This window comes from Mangifera indica, chromosome 4 (assembly GCF_011075055.1).
Source record: "Mangifera indica cultivar Alphonso chromosome 4, CATAS_Mindica_2.1, whole genome shotgun sequence".
Classification (NCBI taxonomy): domain Eukaryota; kingdom Viridiplantae; phylum Streptophyta; class Magnoliopsida; order Sapindales; family Anacardiaceae; genus Mangifera; species Mangifera indica.
In genome coordinates, this window is record NC_058140.1 from 1,203,857 (window position 1) to 1,226,241 (window position 22,385).

The 22,385-nt window shown below is 36.9% G+C and overlaps 4 protein-coding genes across 5 annotated transcripts; 3 read left to right on the top strand and 1 right to left on the bottom strand.

Annotated features, from left to right (window-relative positions):
- Positions 1-3,101: 3,101 nt before the first annotated feature.
- On the top strand, positions 3,102-6,618 carry LOC123214477 (ATP synthase subunit beta, mitochondrial-like). Its single transcript, XM_044634259.1, has 9 exons — positions 3,102-3,661; positions 4,135-4,210; positions 4,310-4,398; positions 4,559-4,676; positions 4,773-4,876; positions 4,984-5,142; positions 5,226-5,450; positions 5,532-5,843; positions 6,171-6,618. Exons 1-9 carry the CDS (start codon positions 3,179-3,181, stop codon positions 6,282-6,284), a joined length of 1,680 nt encoding a protein of 559 aa, XP_044490194.1. The 5' UTR covers positions 3,102-3,178; the 3' UTR covers positions 6,285-6,618.
- A 1,440-nt stretch (positions 6,619-8,058) lies between these two features.
- Positions 8,059-10,837, top strand: LOC123213774 (fruit protein pKIWI502). The gene is made up of 5 exons (XM_044633312.1): positions 8,059-8,704; positions 9,379-9,478; positions 9,588-9,683; positions 9,770-9,850; positions 10,653-10,837. The coding sequence occupies exons 1-5, from the start codon at positions 8,142-8,144 to the stop codon at positions 10,713-10,715; spliced, it is 903 nt and encodes a 300-aa protein (XP_044489247.1). The 5' UTR covers positions 8,059-8,141; the 3' UTR covers positions 10,716-10,837.
- A 500-nt stretch (positions 10,838-11,337) lies between these two features.
- LOC123213775 (sarcoplasmic reticulum histidine-rich calcium-binding protein) lies at positions 11,338-14,170 on the bottom strand. Of its 2 annotated transcripts, none has more exons than XM_044633314.1 (3): positions 14,043-14,170; positions 13,152-13,238; positions 11,338-12,392 (listed from the first exon to the last, which is right to left on the bottom strand). In XM_044633314.1, exon 3 carries the CDS (start codon positions 12,365-12,367, stop codon positions 11,501-11,503), a length of 867 nt encoding a protein of 288 aa, XP_044489249.1. In that variant the 5' UTR covers positions 12,368-12,392; positions 13,152-13,238; positions 14,043-14,170; the 3' UTR covers positions 11,338-11,500. The 2 variants fall into 2 exon arrangements, with proteins under 2 accessions (XP_044489249.1, XP_044489248.1); XM_044633313.1 differs by having other exon boundaries at positions 11,338-12,426.
- Positions 14,171-15,629: 1,459 nt separating this feature from the next.
- LOC123213347 (vacuolar-sorting protein BRO1) lies at positions 15,630-22,360 on the top strand. Its single transcript, XM_044632765.1, has 8 exons — positions 15,630-16,476; positions 17,933-18,883; positions 19,233-19,322; positions 19,575-19,643; positions 20,200-20,340; positions 20,749-20,797; positions 21,318-21,421; positions 21,642-22,360. Exons 1-8 carry the CDS (start codon positions 15,778-15,780, stop codon positions 22,191-22,193), a joined length of 2,655 nt encoding a protein of 884 aa, XP_044488700.1. The 5' UTR covers positions 15,630-15,777; the 3' UTR covers positions 22,194-22,360.
- The last annotated feature ends 25 nt before the right edge of the window (positions 22,361-22,385 follow it).

Here is a 22,385-nt window from a genome sequence, read left to right on the forward strand (position 1 = left end):
AGTCATAAATACCAAAGTATGGGAGTAAAATAGTGAAATAGAAAGACTTGAACCCAAGGTATGACCAAAGATGCGTATTTTTAACCAGACTTGAGGCTATGGAACTCCTTTTATGGAAATAGGTCTTTTGCTCAACTCATACTCCATCTAGGGTTGGATTCAAACCGAATTAGTTAAAGCTCAGTTTGATGAGCCTAAAACGAGCCGGCTCTAACCGAGTTTGAGTTCAAGCTCGATCTACTCGTCTGATTTTTTAATTAAAAATTTTGATACAAAATGACGTCGTTTTGATCAATATATATTAAAACGACGTTATTTTAATAATAAAAAATAAACTGAATCGAATTTGAGTGAAATTTGAGCTTAATTTTCACGAGTTTGAATTCAAACTCAATTATATGTGAATCAAACCGAGTTTAAGCTCGGTTCAACTCAAATTCAACCTTAACTCCATCTGATTTTTCATGACGTTGTGTTTGAACTAGGAAAACCCTTATGGATAATCGCTGATGTACATGATCCCATTTAGAGGAAAGTACAAAGCATAATTCTTTCCCATTCCTTTCTTTGTCCTCTCAACCTAAATACGATTATAATAATGACCTAATGGTAAATGCTTAATAATGTAATAGATATTTGGATATAGTGTACTTTAAAAATATAATAAAATTATGTATATATATTTTTATATATAATTTAAATATATAAATAATATAATATCATATAATTAAATAATTTTAAATTAAAAATAAATTAATATTAAATTATATGATAATATATTATTTATATATCTAAATTATATATAAATATATATATATATACATAAATTTGCCCTTAAACATGGGTATAGGGCAAGGTGAAAAAATTGTTCTCATTTTTAAGGCTTGTATTTGCCAATATCTCCATTTTGACTTATGAAAGAGAATCTAGTCCCTGTACAAGATGGGAACTAGGGTTAGATTCGAATCGAACTAAGTTTAAGCTTGAGCTCAGTTCGATTTATATATAGTTGAGCTCGAGCTCGTGAAAGCTAAGGGTAAACTCGGCTCGAATTCAGTTTGATTCGTTTTTTGTTATTAAAACGATATCATTTTAATACATATTGATCAAAACGACGTTATTTTGTATCAAAATTTTTAATTAAAAAATTTGATGAGTAGTTTAAGCTCGAGCTCGAGCTCATATAAGGTTGGGTTGTTTAGAGTTCGTTCAAACTAAGTTCAAACTTGAATAAATTTGATTCAAATCTAACTCTAATGAGAATAAATTTTTTAAAGTCAAACTATCGCCTTAAGAACATTATAGCACGAAAGCCTGATGAAGTCTAGAACAATTTGAAGAGAACAGAACCGTGATTGGCGTCATTATTGTCTTAAAATTTTGAATCAAGATATGGTATGCACAATATATCTTCCCCAATTGAGAATGTTAGCCGACAATGAATTTGAAGGCATAAATTATATTCCACGCTACATGTCAAGTATATTCCATCTAGTTCATCATGTATGCAATATCGACAAGCAATTTTCAAAATACAAACAAAATGATGCGTTTTTGTCAAAAAGGGGATAAAAAATTATTTAGAGTTTGGTTTGGATTAAAAATTAGGCTAAAGTACTATTTCCCACCCAAGGTATGTGCACTTCCCAAGTTTTCTTTCATTAACTTTGAAAATCTCATTTATCTATCCGTAAACGATTAAAACTAACGGTTTCAAAGGTAAAATTATCAATTTTTTTGGTATTATAAAAAATAAACTTAAATTTGATTTAATTTCCCCCTCTTAAACCCTAAAAACTACTAATTTCACCCCAACCCAAGTTTTTAAAAATAGCATTTTCCCCCTTAGGGTTTCCAGTTTTCAGAGTGCGTTTTTTCGATGCCGTTTCTTCCTCTCCGACAACCTCCAGGCAACGACTCTTCCTCTCCAGCACGGTCTTCTTCTGACGGCTCTCTTGGGAGCGATCATCAACAAAGACTCCTCGTCGACGAAGATGAGTCATCTTCGTCGATGACCGCTCCCAGGAGAGCCGTCGGAAGAAGACCGTGCTAGAGAGAAAAAGTCGTCGCCTGGAGGTCACCGGAGAGGAAGAAACGGCATTGGAAAAACACACTTTGAAAACTGAAAACCCTAGGGGGGGAATTATTAGTTTTTAGTGTTTATAGGGAAAAATGATATAACTAACGGACTCAGTTAATTTTAACAGCCCATGGGTGGGTAAATGAGATTTTCAAAGTTAACAGGGAAAAACTTGAGAAATGCGCATACTTTAGGTGGGAAATAGTCCTTTGGCCTAAAAATTATCCAAATAGTAACCCAAACTATAATCTGTTTGGGTTCTAGCATTTTCAATTTGGGTTTTCAAATCTTAGAAGAACAGTACAATTTAGGATTAGATTTGAGCTGAATCGAATTTGAACAAAGTGAAACTTGCTTTTGACACTTTTTTTTGGAGAGAGGGAGATTCAACTTGGGTCCGATTCAGACTTGCCAAACTTGTAGAATAACTTATTCACGCTTAGCTCACTTTATAGATTAAAAGTTCATGTTCGACTCACATAAGGTTCAGGTTTGTATAGACAAACTAAACTTGGGTTGGACTCGTCGAATTCGTTTGCTCAAATTTAATTCCTTTGTGGTTTGTGCGACATTATTTAAAAATTTTAAATATATTTTAGCTTGGGTTCAAGCTCATGATTGGTTTTTAAATATATTTTAGATCGAGTTCATATAAATCTACTTCAGATTCAAGCTCGAATTTATATATATCAAGTTTAAGTTCAGATTCATTCGAGTAAAACTTATATTGAATTTGAATAAATTCACTTCGAATTTAACCCTTATTTTTCATATTAAACCTCGGATATTTAATTTTAAATCAAAATATAACAAATCCTATCATTTTTTCATAAATATAATTTTATTTCAAATATTAAAAAATCTTCATAATTTAATTTAAAATTTTCAAAAATTCCGTAGTTTGGTCTTAAACATCGTTGACTGGATGACTTCCCGTTACCTAATCTAACGCAACAACTCAGGAACATGAAACGATACCGTTTTAATTCGCTCTCTCTTAACTTACACAGAATATAGCCACTTCCGCACAGGAAACCAAACCCTAAAAACTTCAACCTTCTGACTCTCTTTTTTTCTATCCATACGAAGCCCTAACAGATGGCTTCTCGCAGGCTGGCATCCTCGCTTTTTCGCTCTTCTTTCCGCCGATCTTCATCCAAATCCCCCTTTTCCCACTCTTCCTTTACTTCACCTTCTGCCACGCGCCGGGCCGCAGTTCCCGTCTCCAACTTCCTCCTCTCGCGCGTGGCAGAATATTCGACCTCCTCTGCAGCCGCGGCCGCTCCGGCTCCCCCCAAATCCGACGCCAAGAAAGGAGGCGGCGGGAAGATTACCGATGAGTTCACCGGGAAGGGCGCGATCGGGCAGGTGTGTCAGGTCATTGGTGCTGTTGTCGATGTGAAGTTCGATGAGGGCATCCCGCCAATTATGACGGCTCTTGAGGTCGTGGACCACTCCGTTAGGTTGGTGCTTGAAGTGGCGCAGCACTTGGGAGGAGGGACGGTTCGGACTATTGCTATGGATGGTACTGAAGGGTTGGTCAGAGGACAGCATGTGCTCAACACGGGCTCACCTATCACTGTGAGTATTGTAGATCCTCTGAAAATTGTAGATCTGAGTGATGTGATTTGTTTTTTTGCTGTATTCCAGTTTTCTAGGGTCATTGTAACTGAAAGTTATGATTTTTGATCGCCGGAATTTTTATTATTATTTTCAAAATCTGATTTTTAATGACTGTTTTATATGTTAGTTAAATTGAAGGTATCGGCGAATGGCTTCCAGCGTAATTAGATGTCCAGATTTCTGGGTATTTTTGAGTCATAGGTAGAAAACACTGAAATTGAAGTCCTTGAGTGGTAGTTGTTTCTGTCGTTTGCACAGGAGGGTCTGTCCACAAATTTATTGTTTTCAAATTTGGAGTTTTAACGATTTTTTTTTATTTAATAATTTTTGTTGCTGATAAGTGGTTATTGATTTTTGCTCCAGATAACGAGCTTATACGGTTTTGGTTATTGCTTGATGTCTTATTTATATGGTATTTATATGCATTTTAGATTCCTGTCGGTAGAGCTACCCTTGGCCGTATCATGAATGTCCTTGGAGAGCCTATTGACGAGAAAGGCGAAATCAGTAAGATTCTAAAAGCTTTTCACTTGGTCAGTTTATGTGGACAACATTTTTCTTGAATTAGTATGAGGACTTTTCTGACTTTTGTTTTATTTCCAACAGAAACCGACCACTTCTTACCCATCCACAGAGAAGCACCCACATTTGCTGAGCAGGCAACTGAACAGCAGATCCTTGTTACTGGTATCAAGGTACTTAATTTATTTGAAATTTATGTATGCATTTTAATTTCCACTATTACTAAATTTTTATAATAAAGAATGAAGCCGTGTTCTATTTGCATGTCTGATAAACTTTTATATATGGAATGTGATACAGAAACAGATTTTATTAAGTTCATTCTTTCCACAGGTTGTTGATCTCCTAGCTCCATACCAAAAAGGAGGAAAGATTGGGCTTTTTGGTGGTGCTGGTGTTGGGAAAACTGTGCTTATTATGGAACTTATTAACAATGTTGCTAAAGCTCATGGTTTGTTCTAACAAATGCTTTTGCCAAATTGCCAATGTGCTCACTTAAATATTCCTCGCCTTGTTATATTCAATTTTATTTGGTTTCTTTGATCAGGTGGTTTCTCTGTGTTTGCTGGTGTTGGAGAGCGTACTCGTGAGGGTAATGACTTGTACAGAGAAATGATTGAAAGTGGTGTTATAAAGCTAGGGGATAAGCAGGTTAAGATTCTATTGTTTATATGTACTATTTACTTATAGTTATTTATCTTGTTTGTGTTTTGTTCATCACACTTTTATCTTACAGTTATGTGTTTTTGCTTTGTTAGGCTGAGAGCAAATGTGCTCTTGTCTATGGTCAAATGAATGAGTCCCCTGGTGCTCGTGCCCGTGTTGGTCTCACAGGGCTTACTGTTGCTGAGCACTTCCGTGATGCTGAGGGGCAGGATGTGCTTCTCTTCATCGACAATATTTTCCGTTTCACTCAGGTAATCATGGAGTTTTGGAGGACCCTTATTGTGCACTGCATTCTGGTTTTCTAAAATGTTTTTGTTTTTCTGCTGTCATGCAGGCTAACTCTGAGGTGTCCGCTTTGCTTGGACGTATCCCATCTGCTGTCGGTTACCAACCAACTTTGGCTACAGATCTTGGAGGTCTTCAGGAGCGTATTACAACCACCAGGAAAGGTTCCATCACTTCTGTCCAAGCTATCTATGTGCCTGCTGATGACTTGACAGATCCTGCTCCGGCTACCACTTTTGCTCACTTGGATGCCACAACTGTGTTGTCACGTCAGGTATGAATACATTGGTATCAAGTGGTTGTGGGAAAAATTTTGTCATCTTTCATTTATTTTACTGTGTATATGCTTTGACAGATCTCTGAGCTCGGTATCTATCCTGCTGTGGATCCTCTTGATTCTACATCTCGCATGCTTTCCCCTCTCGTTTTGGGTGAGGAACACTACAACACTGCTCGAGGTGTGCAGAAGGTTCTTCAGAACTACAAGAATCTGCAAGATATTATTGCCATTTTGGGTATGGATGAGCTGAGTGAAGATGACAAGTTGGTTGTCGCTCGTGCTCGTAAGATTCAACGGTTCTTGAGTCAGCCTTTCCATGTGGCAGAAGTTTTCACAGGTGCCCCGGGCAAGTATGTTGACTTGAAGGAGAGCATCTCCAGTTTCCAGGTACATTTTTCTTTTATTTGCTAACATTCATAATAGACCACGATTATGCATTACACATGTTGCATAGTGGTCTGCTATGTATACATCCTGTTCAAATGGTTTCTTTGAAACTCAAACTACATCCCCAGTATTTGATCACAATTTCATGTAATATTTATTGGTGACACCTTCACGTTCTGGTCAAGTGTTTAAATCTTTGTCAATACTGGTCATTGAACCACGGTGTTGAAAAATCAGTCTCAATTCCATAAAATATCTGGGACTTGCCTTGATGGATTGTGATGATCTTATTCATTGATTAATTTTTACTTGTTGCTTTTGTGACAGGGAGTGTTGGATGGAAAATACGATGACCTCCCAGAACAGTCTTTTTACATGGTTGGAGGCATCGACGAGGTGATTGCCAAGGCCGATAAGATTGCCAAGGAATCTACTGCCTAAACAAAGCACCCTTCTTCCTTCACCCCCTTTTCCAGTTTCTTGATTATTGCGAAAAATCAAATAATTTTAAGTAGGTGGTGCTGGGTGATATTCCAGCAATAGGATGATGTTCATTTTTTTGATGAGACCAAACTGTTCTTCTTCAGGAGCCGAAATTTCCTGTTTCCTGTTTTGAGCCGTGTCCCCTCTCCCTGCCCCCTGCGTGCCTTTCTCTTGTCATTTAATAAAGGAAACCAAAAAAAAAAAAAGACATCTGACATGTATATCTCTTTTTGGATGTTTTCAGAGAGCAATCCAATGCGTCTCAAATTTAACGTCCTTTTGCCTGCTCTAATTTGTTCATTTTCATTTTGCTTCGTGTTCTTGCATAAATTTCATAATCCAAGCCCAAGCTCCCACAATTGGAGGAAGTTGTGTATTTGGTCGAATCCTAGGGTTAAAAATTATTAAAATGGCATGGAATTTTTCTTCGGGTGGTTGGTATAATTAATTTTATCTTAATAAATTGCCAAATAAATAAATTAATCTGATTCACTTCAAAGGAAAAATGATAAGGCCCATGAATATGAGAAATCATTAAATTCCCCTTAAATTTGAAAAAAAATCACTTATCTCCCTGTGAAAAGGAGCTTAAATTGGGTAGATAAATGATCCAAGCAGAATGGCTAGTGGGTTGTTTAAGTTGGCCAGCGATAACATTGTAAAAGAATAAGAATCATTAGGACAAAAAAAAAATCATCAAAAACAAAAGAAAAATTGTTAGAAAAAAAAGTTTCGATGTGATATATATAAAAAAGATATTACCTTGAAGATAGATTACTTAAAAGATTACTGGGTATAAATGATTACTATATTTAATAAAATTTGATAGGTATAAATAATTATTGTGTTTGGTTAAAGGTAATAAAAGATTACTAGTAAATTATTTTACTTAAATACCCTTGAATAAAATTATTTTAAAATATTTTTATATTATTTGTCATATTAATTAAAAAATAAATTTATTTTTGTCTTAAAAAATTAATAAATACTAATATAATTATAATAAAATCAAGATTACCTTAGTAATCTTTAAATACCTAAGGTGTACGGCTGGATTCGAGCCGAGCCAAGCTCGGCTCGCAGCCAGCTTGGGCTCAGCTCGGTCTATTTATGGCCGGCTCGAGCTCAGCTCGGCTCGTTTTCGGCTAGACTCATTTACGGCTAGACTCTGCTCGTTTTTCATATCAAAACGACATCGTTTTGTATATATATATATAGATCAAAACGACGTCGTTTTATATAAAAAATTTTTAAAAAAAATCTATCGAGCCAACTAGAGCTCAATTGAGCCGAACAGAGCCCGGCTCGTTTCGGGCTCAAATCTAACCGAGCCGAGATCGAGCTCGAGCTGGCTCGGCTCGAGTCCAACCCTACTAAGGTGAATGTGGTAATTAGATTACTATGTATATTACCTGTCACGTCAGTATTTATAATAAAAAATTGCTATAATATTTTATTACTGACAAACCAAATAAGAGAATAAAAGATATATTATCAAGATAATCTTTAAAACCCATAACCAAACGGCCTCTGGGAGGTAATATGTTCAGCCAATTTACCTCATAAAATTATCTCAATCCAACGGCTGAAATCGACTAAACAAAATCCTCAATCGACCGTTGATCAAACAACTTATCCTCCACAATTACTGGACAACACGACACGTGGATCTCATCCCAAACGTCCAATCGATCCGTTATTTTGACCAAAAACAGCCACCTCATCACTAGAAACTCTCCCGAAATCCGACCACATTTGCCGCCGTCACCAAACACTGCCTTGCGTTCTTCATATAATCTCTCTCTCTTCCCAATAATGTCTTTAACTCTTTCTCTGTCACCCTCCCTTCCTCATGCGCACTTTAGACCTTCCCTCCACTCCATGTCTATCCTGCGCCGCCTCCCTCCCTTCCCTCACCACCTAAAATCTCTTCACCTTAAACTTCGCCGTCGAAACTTCGCCACTGTCGCTGCCGCAGCTGTACGCCAGGACACCACCGTCTGGACTCCGGTTCCGCTCTCGGAAGTTTCCCCCGCTGCCGAGTCTCTGTTCCATATATCGATAGACGTCTCTAGCGCGCCTGATCTAGCAGAAGGCCACACTAGCGCGGGACAATACCTCCAGCTCCGTCTCGCCGACATAGCGAAACCGACCTTCCTCGCTATCGCCTCTCCGCCTTCGTTTGCGTCCGCGAGTGGCGCGTTTGAATTCCTGGTGAAGAATATAGCTGGTTCCACGGCGGAGGCTCTGTGTGGTTTAAAGAAGGGAGATGTTGTTGAGATTAGTCAAGTCATGGGAAAAGGTTTCGATATCGATCGAATCCAGCCGCCTGATGCGTATCCAACGGTTGTGATTTTTGCTACCGGATCGGGAATTAGGTCAGATTCCTAATTTCTGCTCCTTCGAAAATGAGAAATTTGGATTTTTCAGTAACATTATCGCTTTATATGCTAAAACCCTGCTTAAAAATATGGTTTTTAAACTACTATAATCTGTATAGGGTGGATGAAATTCAATTGATTCAACTAAATTCAGTTAATTTATAGTTTGTATGAAATCGTATGAAGTTTTGGTGGCTGAAGTCGAATTTAGAAGTGCAGATGTGCTTCCTAACATTAGTGTTTGGTAAATTTTCCCGGCAATAAGGAGCTTTTGACAGTCAGTAAAGTAGGACTGTAGGACTTCCAAATAGGGGTGTGTGGGGTTTGAATCCATGTTCAATTCGAACAAGCCAAATTGGAGCTGAAGCTCTTACTCAGCAGTTTGGTTTGAGTTTAAGGGTTTGCCAGCTAGTATCTACTGAAGCTTTTCTCCTTTGGCAAATTTTCTCTTCTGCAGTTTTTTCTTGGATGATTCTTCTTCTCCTTCTTCTCTGTTGTTGTCTTCTCTAATGTCATTGTTCAATGTTTGAGCCGGCTGGAGTTTGAACTCAAGCTAGTTATTCTTGACCTTTGTTCAGATTCCTCTCCGTTCAGATCCACCCATACTGCCAAATGCACCATTGATATATGCTATGTGAATTTACTCACAACTTGCTATATTGTATGTGCAGTCCAATCAGGTCACTTATAGAAGTGGGATTCAGTGCGAATGAGAGACCTGATGTCAGACTTTATTACGGAGCTAGAAACCTCAAGAGAATGGCTTATCAGGTTTGCTAACTATGCGTGTTAGAGCTAGAGTTATGTTTCTTTTGCAAAACCAAGATGGTTATTCCTGAGGTGAGTCAGGTTTCTGACTTTCTGTTCTTTCGTTTGATAGGATAGGTTTAAAGAGTGGGAAGCTTCTGGTGTTAAGATTGTGCCTGTATTGTCGCAACCTGATGGGAATTGGTCTGGTGAAGCGGGCTATGTACAGGTAGATTCTGTCTCTGCTTGGGTTCACTTTAATGTTGTTTATGAACCGGGACTGACATTATTAGCTCCTAACATTGGTTTTTATAGGCTGCTTTTGCTAGGGCCAAGCAGATTTTTAGCCCTGAGGGCACTGGTGCCATTCTGTGTGGGCAAAAACAGATGGCTGAGGTATGCTTCCATTTATATTATGTGGATTCTTGATAGCACCTGGGTTGTGAATTTTGTGAGGGAGTCAGACCTTTTCTATGGCTAATTTGTTGCCAAGCATGGCTTGTTTTCTGAGAGTACATGGTTTCAATTTCGGGACGGATATACTCGCATCTTGTGGAGATTTTAGAAGGATTATGTGATTATTTCACAAGCTCACAGATCAAACAACAATACACGTTCGTAGATTTGGCCGTTATTTGGAGATACTGCCTTTTAAGCCACTAACGATTATCCTATGAAAAATTAACAATTTTGGCTAAGAAATACTGATCTAGACAAATTTTTTTATAAGGTAGATGGGTCTGTTTTTCCTCCCTTGGTTCTGCAATGGACTGCAGCTGCAATTGAGCTAAGCTGCTTGTAGCTTGGCTCTTGTCGTGCTCAGCTTGATTATTGTCAAGCCGAGCTTGTTGTTTCTCAGTTTGGTAAGCTCATCAACTTGCCACTTGATTTGAGCATATTATTAGTGAATCCTTAAAAGTTTAAAATCTTATATTTATACTCTCAAATCTTATATTTAGACATTAAATTGAATATTAAGTTTGACTGTTTTTCCGATTTCTGACTATAGCTCAAGCCAACAGTTGCTGAACTTGAGCTTGAGCTTCCTTGAAACTCAGTTGAGCCAGCTCAAGCATAGTAAAACCCGGCTTGATTCAGTGCACAAAATTCTGAAAAGTCTGGTGTTTATTTGGTTAATTAAAGTAATAGAATCGTTCGTCTGTAAATAGTAACATCTGCAATGTTTTCCACTTTGCAGGAAGTAACTTCTATTCTTGTAGGGGAAGGAGTGTCGACTGAGAGGATATTGAAGAACTTCTGACGGAAATTCATAAGAATTTGATTATAATTGTTGTAATTGTTGAGCTACAGTTAGTAGTGATTCTTTCTTCCAAGTGCTGAAGATCCAGCTTCTCTCCCAGCCCTAATAAATCCAATTTTGCAGATTTTGAGCATCATATTGTATTTTTATGTAGTAATCATAACTAAAATATAAAATTATAACGGACTTTTCATGCATTAGAGAAGCTTATTTTTAGCACAAGAGAAAATTTAGATTTGAACTTTTTGTTACGGTGCAATATCAGCTAGTCTTCAGACTCGGTCAAGATCTTGAACCAAAGTTTCAATTCCGGCTCAAAGCAGATTCACTCGTAGCAAACATAGATTCAAACATGCTGGTTTAATTTGAATTCACCCATTACTGACAAGTAATTTTGTTAAAATACAAAACCTTCGTCCAAGAGTTTGTTATATATCTAGAGGATTCAGAAAAGAAAAATCCATTAAATCCCCAAAGCAAAACAAATATTCGTAAAAAATTGGTAACCAGACCCCCAAGAATCATTATCACCAGAAAAACAAATTGTCCTAAATGAAATAAACCTGCATGTAAGAGTGTTACAACATCGATCTAGAGAGAATATGCAACGAGGCTCCGGAAGTGACGGTAAAAATCATATCAATACTAAATCCAAACCAAAGTTTTAAGATAAAGGAAAAAAATCCAGTAACATAATGTGCCAAGAAAATGAATAATCCTATTGATCAACATTCAGAAGCAGCATTAGTGTTTTTGCCTGTGTCTCTGGTTTCTACTTGGTACTATCAATTGGACTCGGCCGAATTGGACAGCAACTGAATTTTCTTGTCATCTGAGTCGGTGTGTAGAACTCTGTCTTCATCCATGCGATGGTGATGGTTACCCTCATCTGAGTGATTGTGCCGATGTTTGTGATGACGGTGGTGATGATGCCGGCAGCTTTTGTGCCTTGTTTGTTTATCTGCTTCTCCGTAGTTCTCATCTGATGACCTTCCTAAAGATCTGCTTCTCCGGTCATGCCTGCTGCCATCGGAATCGGATGATTTTGAGTCCACACTGTGCGAACATCGGTGACGTTTATGATGCTTTGCATGACTTCTCCTTCGGATTCTATCATCCTCAGAAGAAGAATCAGATGCATCAGAATCTGAACCAGAATCATTATGTCTGTGTCTTTTATGGTTCCGCTTCTTCCTCTCTTCATATTCACTCTCAGAATCTGACCTTGAATTGTTATGCCTGTGTCTTCTATGGCTTCGCTTTCTCTTTCTCTCTTCTTCAGATCCACTATCATATTCATCACTGCCATCATCACTTGTGCTTGAGGATCGTCGCTTTGGCTTTCTTTTCGATTTCTTCTCCCTCCGCTTCTCATTGTCACCTGAATCAGTGTGGGCATGCCTTCTGTGCTTCTTGTGGCCTCTTCTTCTACTCCTTCTACCCCCATCACTGCTATCACTATCACTGTCAGTGTCAGAATCAGACACAGATCTTTTATGCTTTGCAGCCTTTTTCTTTTCCTTGGCTTCAGCATCAGCCTTTGCCTTTGCAGCAGCTTCTAGCTTCTGCTCCCATTTTAGAGGGGCTTCTTTCCTCTCCAAAGCTCTCTTCTTCTTCTCCTCAACCAACTGGATAAACTTCTTGCAGTCCATTTGTATATAAAAACCAGCTCAATTCCTGCATTTTGGTATGATGATGGCCAAATGTACATCTCACAGAAGAGAAAAAACAATGTTAGCTTTTCTATCATCAAACCATGTCCCAATAAATTTGACCGCTGCATGTAATTAGAAAGACAACACATTTATACATGCCAGAGAACATTCTTGCGATCAAACCAAACTTATAATTAACATGAAGCTACATTACCATCTGATGAGGAAAACTTTCAACGTATATAAGAAAGATTTTGAAAACAAAAGGCATTTAAAATTCTGCACAGTATGAAACAACCAAGTTAAGACTATTTCATCTTATAAATGCCAAACACACACCAGTATGTATAATTAAATAAGTCTCAGTGACTTAAACACAACTTAGGATTATGATTTTTTCTATTCCACAAGCTCTGTCCTCCATTAAACTCCACTGTGATTTTGTCTAAACCTCAGATAACCAAGAAAATAATATAAAAAGTTCTGCACTATCTTGTAGCTTCATAAGTAACCATTTTGAACCTAAAGAGAAACTGAAGATATCAAGCTCCAATTTAAGGGACAAAAATAAGAATTCACCCATGTTTTCTGTTTTAAAAAATTGAATCCCATCTATCCTCTATAAAATTAGACATATGATGCATTCCACTTAACTCAAAAGAAAAAGCTAAACAACTGACTGCATGAAAATAATATTCATATCTACGCTATAAATATAATTAAATAGCAAAATATCAGAGGAAAGAAAAAAATCTTAATAGATTTGATTCAACTTTCTTACCTTATATGAACTGGAACAGTCAATCTGGAAACGGAATGCCTAGCTCAAAGGCCCAAAATCAGAACTTTCCACACCAACCGAACAGCTCTAAATATAAGAAATAAAACAATTTATTGTCAGGGTCCAAGCTGCTCTAAGCTAAATAACATTACACACTTTAAAGATCAACACAATCCCAAGAACAAAAGGAAACTTATTAAGAGGCTTCACATGACCACACTTAAAATGTAAATCAAAACATAAATTCCATCAAAATCCATTATTAACACTGCAAATCAAACTAAACAAAACCCTCAGAGTAAAACACAATCAACAAACTAAAGAAATGAATTTTACAAGCAACAAGAACAAAAGAAGAGCCATGAAAGAATAAAGCGACGATTTCTAATAACAGCCTAAAAAAGGCAGTTTGCTTTGTTAAACCCATTAACCACATAAACCCTAACGGCCAAAATGAAATCGAACACTTTCAAACAACAAATCAAACCATATATGACTATTTTAAGAAACAAAAGAAACCTTTTAAAAAAAATGGGTCTTTTACCACCTAAGTCAATAACCGAATAATCCAAAAAATCAAAAGAAGTAAATAAAGCTAGAAGTTCTAACAAGCGAACCGAAAACCAACTAAAAAACCTAGGTATTACATAATTAATCAAGCTAAAGCCAAGCACTTTGCAAAGAACATAACAAAGAAACAATAGAACCTAACTTTCTACCACAAACCCATTAACAGTAAAGCTCTAAATCACGAACGAAATCATAAGAATACAAGAAATTAATTTAAAATAAAACCCTAAAAAGCACCAATTCACGAGCCAAAAAATACTAGAGATCACAAATCGAATTCAAAAGAAAATCCTTAAATTAAAATTAAGGAAGAAATAGTACCTTTACTGGAGATAAATTGCAGAGCGGTGGAGATCTGACAAATTAGGGCTTCTTCGCTTTAAAAACTAGGGCTTGACTTCGCTTCCATCCAGAAACTTCTATGGTGTAATCATTAATTTATTAATTTTCTTTATATAAAATTTACACGCGCACATGTTTAAGTTACGCCTTTTTTCAGGTACTTGGGCCTGGGTCAGGCCTTGTTTTCGTTTAGGCCCACTATGCGTTTGGTCAACTACCGTGGAGAACCCATGCAGTCTCCACCTCGCTAGGAGTGGTCAAAATTATTATTTTCGATTTAAATACAGATTTATTTATTTTTTAAATCAATTAATTGAACTAATTTTAATCAAATTAAATTATAAATAAATAAAATATTTGATTGGATTAATTAATATTTTTGATTTAATTTAAAATTAATTAATTTTTAAATTAGTTTGATTTTAGTTTATAATTTTCTCTAAATGGAAAATTTAATTTACTTTAAAAAATTGGTAAACAAATTAAGGATAAATTTAAATCATGTTTGAATAAGATTTGATTTAAGTTTAATTTAATTCGAATTTATATTTAAGTTTATTTGAATAATATAACAATATAAAATTGAGTTTATTTTATATAAATTATTACGTCAATTTATATAATTTAAATATATAAATGATTTAAGACCAAAGGACTATTTTCCATTCAAACTATACTGAATTCTCAAAGTTCTCCCTATCAATTATGGAAATACCGTTTATCCACCCATAACCGGTTAAATTTAATAGAACCCTAATATCTGAAAATTTTATATATTTTTGCCCTCCTAAACTTTAAAAACTAAAAGTTTTTGTCAGTTTAAATTTTAAAAAATGACAGTTTCACCCTAGGGTTTCGTTTTGAAATCTCCGAAGACATCTCTGGCTCCATTGCCAACGACCTCTCCCTCCCAAAGCATCCTCTTCTTCCCGTAATCTCTTTCCTCCTATTTAAACTCTCGATCGACGTCGGAGAAGTCTTGGGAGACAAAAAACTTCGTCTGGGAAGAGGAAGTTCTTCGTCTTCCCAGAGGTCTTTTTCTGGGAAGACGACCGTATTCCCAAACAAAGACGATAGCTTCGTCTTCGTCTAGGAAGATGAAGAACTTCGTTTTCCCCGATGAAGTTCTTCGTCTCCCAAGACTTCTTCGACTCCGATCGAGCTTTCAAATGGGAGAAAAGAGATCACCGGAAGGAGAGAATGCTTCGGGAGGAAGAAACTGTTGGCAATAGAGCCGGAGATGTCACCGGAGATTTCAAAACGAAACCCTAGGGTGAAACTGCCATTTTTTAAAACTTAGGCTAGGGAAAAATTTTAGTTGTTAAAGTTTAGGGGGGCAAAAATAGATTATATTTTAGTTTATTTTTAATATTATAGAGAAAATGATGATTTTATCCTTATCACCATTAATTTTAACTGTTCATGGGTGGGTAAATGGTATTTTTATAGTTAATCAGAGAAACTTTGCGCATTCAGCATAGTTTAGGTGGGAAATAGTTGTTTGGCCATAATTTAAATTAAAAATAAAATATTTCACGGTCATGTAACAATGCATCATTTACTCGTTCATACCTCCGGGACAAAGACAATATCCACCCTAGTATAAGTGTACTGTATACTACCGATATTTCCAACAACTGAATTACGATATAACGACGAGTCCACCTTCATCTTCTTCTTTAATCTTCACGTTTACATTTCACTCTCGCTAATCATGTCCACGTCATCACCTTCAACGGGCTCGTCGGCCGGGTCCTCCGCCACCACCAACATCATGCTTGCCGTCTTCGAGAAGAAGACGTCTTCAATCGACATCTACCGTCCCTTTCGCAATTTCATCTCCCAAACTTACTCCGAGCGCGAAGCCATCAATCTCGAGGACGATCTCCTTACGCTCAAGCAACTCCGCTCCGACATCGAGCGTGTTCCCGACCCCACGCCCTCCACGCGCCGCGATCTTTTCATAAATTACTTCAAAGCCCTCTGCCTCGTCGAGACGCGATTCCCCATCTCCCCCGATAAGGACCACATCAATACGCTGACGTTTTTGTGGTACGACGCGTTTAAGATCAAGCAGAAGGCCAGTCAGCAGAACATTCATTTGGAGAAGGCGGCGGTGCTGTTTAATTTGGGGGCGGTGTATAGTCAGATTGGTCTGTCCTTTGATCGCACCACTGTGGAGGGGCGGCGGCAGGCCTCGCACGCGTTCATCGGGGCCGCCGGAGCGTTTGCCTATTTGAGAGATAATGAGTCTACGAAGGCCAGTATGGGGAGCTCCACGACTGTGGATGTCGGCCTCGAGTGCGTCGGAATGTTGGAGAGGTTGATGTTGGCTCAAGCTCAAGAGTGTGTTTTTGAGAACACGATTGCTAAAGGAAGTACGCCTGGTGTCTGCGCTAAAATTTCTAGACAAGTTAGTGCTTTTTTTAGCTTTGAGCAATGTTTTCAATTTAATAATTTTTTTTAACGTAGTGAATTGTGATGAATTATGGAACTGTTTGACATAAGTTTAAATGGTGAAAACATAGAGATTTTATAGTCCTTGACTTGTGAGATTTAAAGTTTATTTGTTTGTTTGTTTAAATAGTGAATTTGTGAGTCATGTTGGAAGTGTAATTGCTGTGATGATTTAGTTGTGAATTATGGATTTTTTTGACATGGTTTAGTTTGATCATGAAGTTTAGATGCTGTATATGCTAATTTAAGAAGGGATACTTTTTTGGCAGAGTGAGGGATATTTTTTATACGGTGATTTTGTATTTATAGATATAAAGATTGTCTATTTATATGGATTTTGTATTCCATGATTTGTGAGGTTAAAGGTTTTATTAGTTTATTGATTTGTTTGTTTTAAGCGTAATTTTGAGTACTGTTAGAAGTATGATGATTTAGCTGTAAAATCATCTATGTTTTTGTTGAATTGACATGGTGTGATTATGAAGTTGGCTTGAGTTTTGATGGTGTGCTTGTTGATTTAAGAATGAGAGTTTTTAGGAAGGATGAGAAATATTGGTGTTGGGTTTTTGCAGTGTGATTTTGTGTGTCATTGCTACTAGAAGGATTGCAAGTTTTATGTGGATTTTTGTGATGTATACCTTGTTAGTTTTAGCACGTTAAGATCAAAGGTAATGATAAATAGTAGTATATGTAGAATGTGAAATTCTGCATTTAAGTACTGTGATGTCAAAGTTAATTACTGTCAATTGTGAATTTGTGATGGTTTAGCTATGAATTTTGGAACTTTTTTGTTGAACTGAGATTAATTTTGTATGAAGTTGACTTAAATTTAGATGGATTTGTTTGGTAATTGAAGAGGGAATAGTTCTAGAAAGAGTGAGGAATATTCGTGTTTGATTTTTATGTTGTGATTTTGATCTAAATCTAGTTATAGAAAATGCATATATGTGGATTTTTAAGTTGATAACTTGTGAGATTTAGTATATAAAGATGATATGGAATGTAAAGCTAATTTGAATTTCTCTGTAACTAGTTATCCAACTTTACGCATGGTGCAATACTTCTTGTTTTTAATTTTTCTTTTTATTGACTCATGTTTGAGACTGGGACCGCTAGAGAAGTAATGGCTTTTAGTCTGTAGTTGACCTTTAGGAATTGAATCTAGAACTTGCGAGAGCAACTATGAGCCTGGATGATTGACGAAACCCTGGCGAAACCCCCATATTTATGCTACTCCTAAACTGTTGTGAAAATTGTTGATGACTTTGAATTTTTTACTGAATGTTTGTTGAATATTGTAAGATTCAATTCTACTCCTAAAAGTGTCCGCATAAATATTGTAAGATCGTCTCTACTCTGGGTTTACTGGTTGATCACCTGTTTAACTTGTTTTATGATGTGTTTAACTATAGGTTGGGCTATACTATGAGGAAGCTTTGGCAGCATTGAATGTTGCACCTCTGAAGGATCATTTCGACAAGGGATGGATTTCTCATGTACAGGTTAAAGCTACTCTATTTTATGCTGAAGCTTGCTATAGGTATAGTTTAGAGCTACATGAGAAAGAAGAGATTGCAGAAGAAATTGCACGGTTGAAGACTGGGATTAATGCTTTAAATGAAGCAAAGAAGTCCTCGAAGGGTGCTGCAGCGCAACTTTTAGATGCAATGACGAAGTTAGAGGCCAATCTTAATCACAATCTTCAAAGAGCTGTGAAGGAAAATGATAGAGTTTACCTCATGAGGGTACCACCTCCCAGTTCTTTACCACCTCTTCCAGCATTTTCCATGGTGAAGCCAATGTCAATGAATGAGGTGCTGGATGCAAGCAAGGAGAAGATGTTTGCAAGTCTTGTTCCAGATAGTAGCGCAAAGGCACTTTCCAGATATACTGAAATGGTTGATGATGTCATCAGGACACAAGCTGAGAGATTGCAGCAAGGGAGTGAACTAACTCGGGTGAGGCTCAAGGAAATGGACCTGCCAGATTCTATTCTTGCCTTGGAAGGGAATATGTCTCTCCCTATGGATCTCAAAGAGGATGTGGAAGCTGTGCAGATTAGTGGTGGTCCAGCTGGTTTGGAAGCCGAGTTACAGCAACTTAGGGATCTGAGGAGGGTGAACCAGGAATTGCTTGTCCAAACTGAGGAACTTTTGCAGAAAGAGGCAACTGAAGATGCTCAATTTAGAAGCCAGTTCGGAACAAGATGGACTAGGCCACAGTCCAGCACTCTGACAAAGAATTTGCAGGATAGGTTGAATAGATTTGCAGGTAATTTAAAGCAAGCTGCAGAAAGTGATGCTCGAATTGAGCGTTCGGTCAGAGATCATGCTGCACTCATGTCAATCCTTGATCGTCGTCCAGTATGTCTCTAACCATTTGCTATAGTTCTAATGATTGCAATTTAGGTGTTTTAGTTCTGTTCAATCCTTATACTATAGGTCTTGCAGGGTTCAAATTAATCATTTGCCAATATATTTGTGTCAATCTTCATTTTTGTTTAATTTAAAAGTTTGAACAGTGTTTGTGTATATGATGAAATTTGCATGTTAATAAGACCCTTGAGAGCTATTATTCTTGATCTCTCTTGGTTACTCACCAACCATTTTCAAATATTATGTTTCTTTATAGGTTCAAAATAAAATACGACATATTTCCTGCCTGTGGGTTTGTCGCATGTTTCCTGACATATATGGATTTCTCTCTTTTCAGATAGAATCTACTCTTCCAACTCTGGCTAAGCCAATAATGTCTTTGGATGCAACTGAGGATGCTATTGTGGGGGCCCTGAAGCAGAGCTTGGTAATTTCTAATTTCCTTTCAAATCTTGTGTTCATGCTCTAACTTTGCTACAACTTCTGTACTGTTACATATCTTGTTCGTTGTTTTCCTCCCATCTTTCCCTCAACCAAAAAAGAATTGGGGAAAAATATTAATAATGGGGCCCATCAATTTTAAGTGTAGAAATCATTCATTTTAGTCCACTAGCAATAAGTGATGTCAAGATTTCTCTGTTTACTGCAATTAACTTGAGGCTGTGCTTAATATTTGCAGAGGCAATTGGAGACTCTTGGGGCTCAAAGGGCAGGTCTTGAAGACATGCTCAAAGAGATGAAAAGAAAGGTCTGCTTAATTTTTTTGGCATGGATGTTGTTGCTAACTTGATTGATTGTAACCTTACTCTTTTTCCTGAAGTTCCTTATTCATGGGCATATTTGGTAATCATGAACATCTATTCTTTTGAATCAAAATGGCTTAATTTCAATTGTTTTGTAACATTGAACATTAATAAATTTCTTGGCGACTTTAGTACTCCTTGAATATGTATAACTTGTTGGTAGAATTGGTCTCTAGTTTTTAATTTATTATAGTGAGACTCCTTGATTCTCATGCTCATTTGGTCCAAAATGTCATATATGTAGGATTGTCTAATTGTACATTTTTCATTAGTAAATTTATGTGGTTTGCCTTCCTTCAGGAGTATGCTTTGGTTATGGTGAGTATTTCCCTTTTGCAAATAAATCGTTGCATTTGTTCTATGGGACATTTCAGGCTTCTTTACATGGATGAAGTGACAATATTATTCATTGATTGCTCATTTTATTCATTTGTCTGTACCAGTGATTGTTGCTTCTAATGTATAGTTGGCTTGGCTAATGTTATCTATATATGGCTTTAGGATGACATATTACCAAAGTTGATGACAATCACTGGATCATATGAGGATCTCTTCAGGAAGGAAATATCGAAATATGATCCTATTTGTGAAGACATTGCCCATAATATTGAGGCACAAGAACAATTGTTGTATCAAATTCAGGTTTATTTCTGGCTTCTACAATGGTTGTCTAAACTTGCTATGCCTCATTTCAAAAGTTCAAAAAACCTCTACATTTGCCTAGATTTATGTCTGTTGTTTTCATGATGATCAATGTCTGTTGACGTAAAATATTTTAATGGTGGCTAGAGTGTTTAATCTGGAAAAGTGGCAGACATAATAAGTGGCTAACAGCATGGACCGTCTTTTCCATGTCATAATTTTCTTCATGTATAGATAGATGTTAGAGCTTCTTTATTTGTATCCCTGGAATCAATCATCCAACAAGTGAATGGCATTCTATTGCATTCTATTTTCAAATGTGGAATTTTTGTTTCACATTTGTTATTTTAGTACGTCTAATTCTAGAATCAGCATGTGTAAACAATTACTTTCCCCATTTTTTTCCAGGCTCAGAACGAGCAGTTTTCTGCCATTTTTAATCTTGAAGACTACAAAGGTAGGTTTCCTTATATATCTTGATCGAGAACTATGTTAAAACAATATATCCAACATTCAGCTTTGTATATATATTTTTTTAATGTGGTAGAGGTTCTTTTCGCCTCCTTTGCTTTACATCAATGATACGTTTAGATGGTCAATATAGTTTGGTCTATATATGAGAAATTGTATTTTTCTGTCTTGTGCTAGTAGTTTCCATTATTCTCATTCAAGTGTTGTATCTATCGCATAAGTATTTAAAATCATCCAATTACATAGTGATATGTCAATGATATGCTTAGATGGTCAATATAGTTTGGTCTATATAGGAGAAATTGTATTTTCCTGTCTTGTGCTAGTAGTTTCCACTATTCTCATTCAAGTGTTGTATCCGTTTCTGTTAGAAGTATTTAAAATCATTCTCTTACATAGTAACACATCATCATTAGTATACAAATTAATACTCATGTTAGTGTACATGATTTTATTGATTTAGTTATTTACTTTTTTTAATTGTGTTCAACACGCTTTTGTCCCAGCATCCCGGGAGAAGTGTTACAAGCAAATCCAAGCTGCAATAGCGAAATATCGTGAAATTAAAGAGAACATTAATGAGGGATTGAAGTTTTATGTTACTCTTCAGGTAAGAAACCTGCTCATTGCTTGCTCAAGGATGTAAAATTTGAGTAATAATACTACACTTACTAATTGATTCATACAAATTGACACGTTTTGATATGACGGGGTGATTTTAAATGGATAAGTAAGTTTAGTATTATTTAAATTTTAATGATCGATCTCAAATAATTGGTTATTGGGACCTTTTTGTGGATATTTCTCATGTCGTCACTTGTGCTAAACAGGACGCAATCACAAATGTCAAGCAACAGTGCAGTGATTTTATTATGACCAGAAACATCCAGTGTCGAGAAATGATCGAAGATGTACAGAGACACATGGCAGGTCTCAGTTTCCAGGACCGCAAGACCTCTGGTTCTTACGATGGCAACTACCCCTCAATAGGACAGCCTCCTTATCAAACTCAGAGGTTGATGACTGCACCGACGCAAATAGAACCCCCAAACACACCACCCATGCCTCATCCCCAAAGTCCTTACTACCGACCTCCAGAGCAACCCACTATACCTGGATATGTCCACCCTCCTCCCCCCTACGGCCCCCCACAACAATCATCACATCCTTACTATTCCCCCGCTGCACCAGCTGCTTCCTACCCACCTCAACATCCGCAGCAACAGCCACCACCAAGCGACTATGGCCAACCTGCCTACCCTGGGTGGCGGGGGCCTTACTACAATGCCCATGGACAACAACCTGGATCTCAGCCTCGACCTCCTTATACAATTCCATCTCCGTACACCTATCCAAACCAAGGCGGGTATTATAAGCAATAATTGTGCAGCATCTATTACATTTTTTTACCTTTTCTTTTTTGTTATATAATGTTTCATTATTAGACGATGAACCGACTTCCCATCATGAGTGTAATAATCTGGGTAGAGCTAGATACTACATTTGTGTATTGTGTTTTTATTTTTATTTTTGTTTTTATTTTTTTGTTGCTGTTGGTATTGAGTTGTATAGCC

Bases quoted from the DNA above. Each gene is read 5' to 3' on its own strand.
- LOC123214477 (XM_044634259.1), top strand. From the start codon at position 3,179: ATGGCTTCTCGCAGGCTGGCATCCTCGCTTTTTCGCTCTTCTTTCCGC. The intron at 4,877-4,983 runs GTTAAGATTCTA...TTGCTTTGTTAG, and splicing joins TAAAGCTAGGGGATAAGCAG to GCTGAGAGCAAATGTGCTCT. The intron at 5,143-5,225 runs GTAATCATGGAG...GCTGTCATGCAG, and splicing joins ATATTTTCCGTTTCACTCAG to GCTAACTCTGAGGTGTCCGC.
- LOC123213774 (XM_044633312.1), top strand. From the start codon at position 8,142: ATGTCTTTAACTCTTTCTCTGTCACCCTCCCTTCCTCATGCGCACTTT. The intron at 9,479-9,587 runs GTTTGCTAACTA...TTCGTTTGATAG, and splicing joins TCAAGAGAATGGCTTATCAG to GATAGGTTTAAAGAGTGGGA. The intron at 9,684-9,769 runs GTAGATTCTGTC...TGGTTTTTATAG, and splicing joins GTGAAGCGGGCTATGTACAG to GCTGCTTTTGCTAGGGCCAA.
- LOC123213775 (XM_044633314.1), bottom strand. From the start codon at position 12,367: ATGGACTGCAAGAAGTTTATCCAGTTGGTTGAGGAGAAGAAGAAGAGA.
- LOC123213347 (XM_044632765.1), top strand. From the start codon at position 15,778: ATGTCCACGTCATCACCTTCAACGGGCTCGTCGGCCGGGTCCTCCGCC. The intron at 20,341-20,748 runs GTTTATTTCTGG...ATTTTTTTCCAG, and splicing joins AATTGTTGTATCAAATTCAG to GCTCAGAACGAGCAGTTTTC. The intron at 21,422-21,641 runs GTAAGAAACCTG...TGTGCTAAACAG, and splicing joins AGTTTTATGTTACTCTTCAG to GACGCAATCACAAATGTCAA.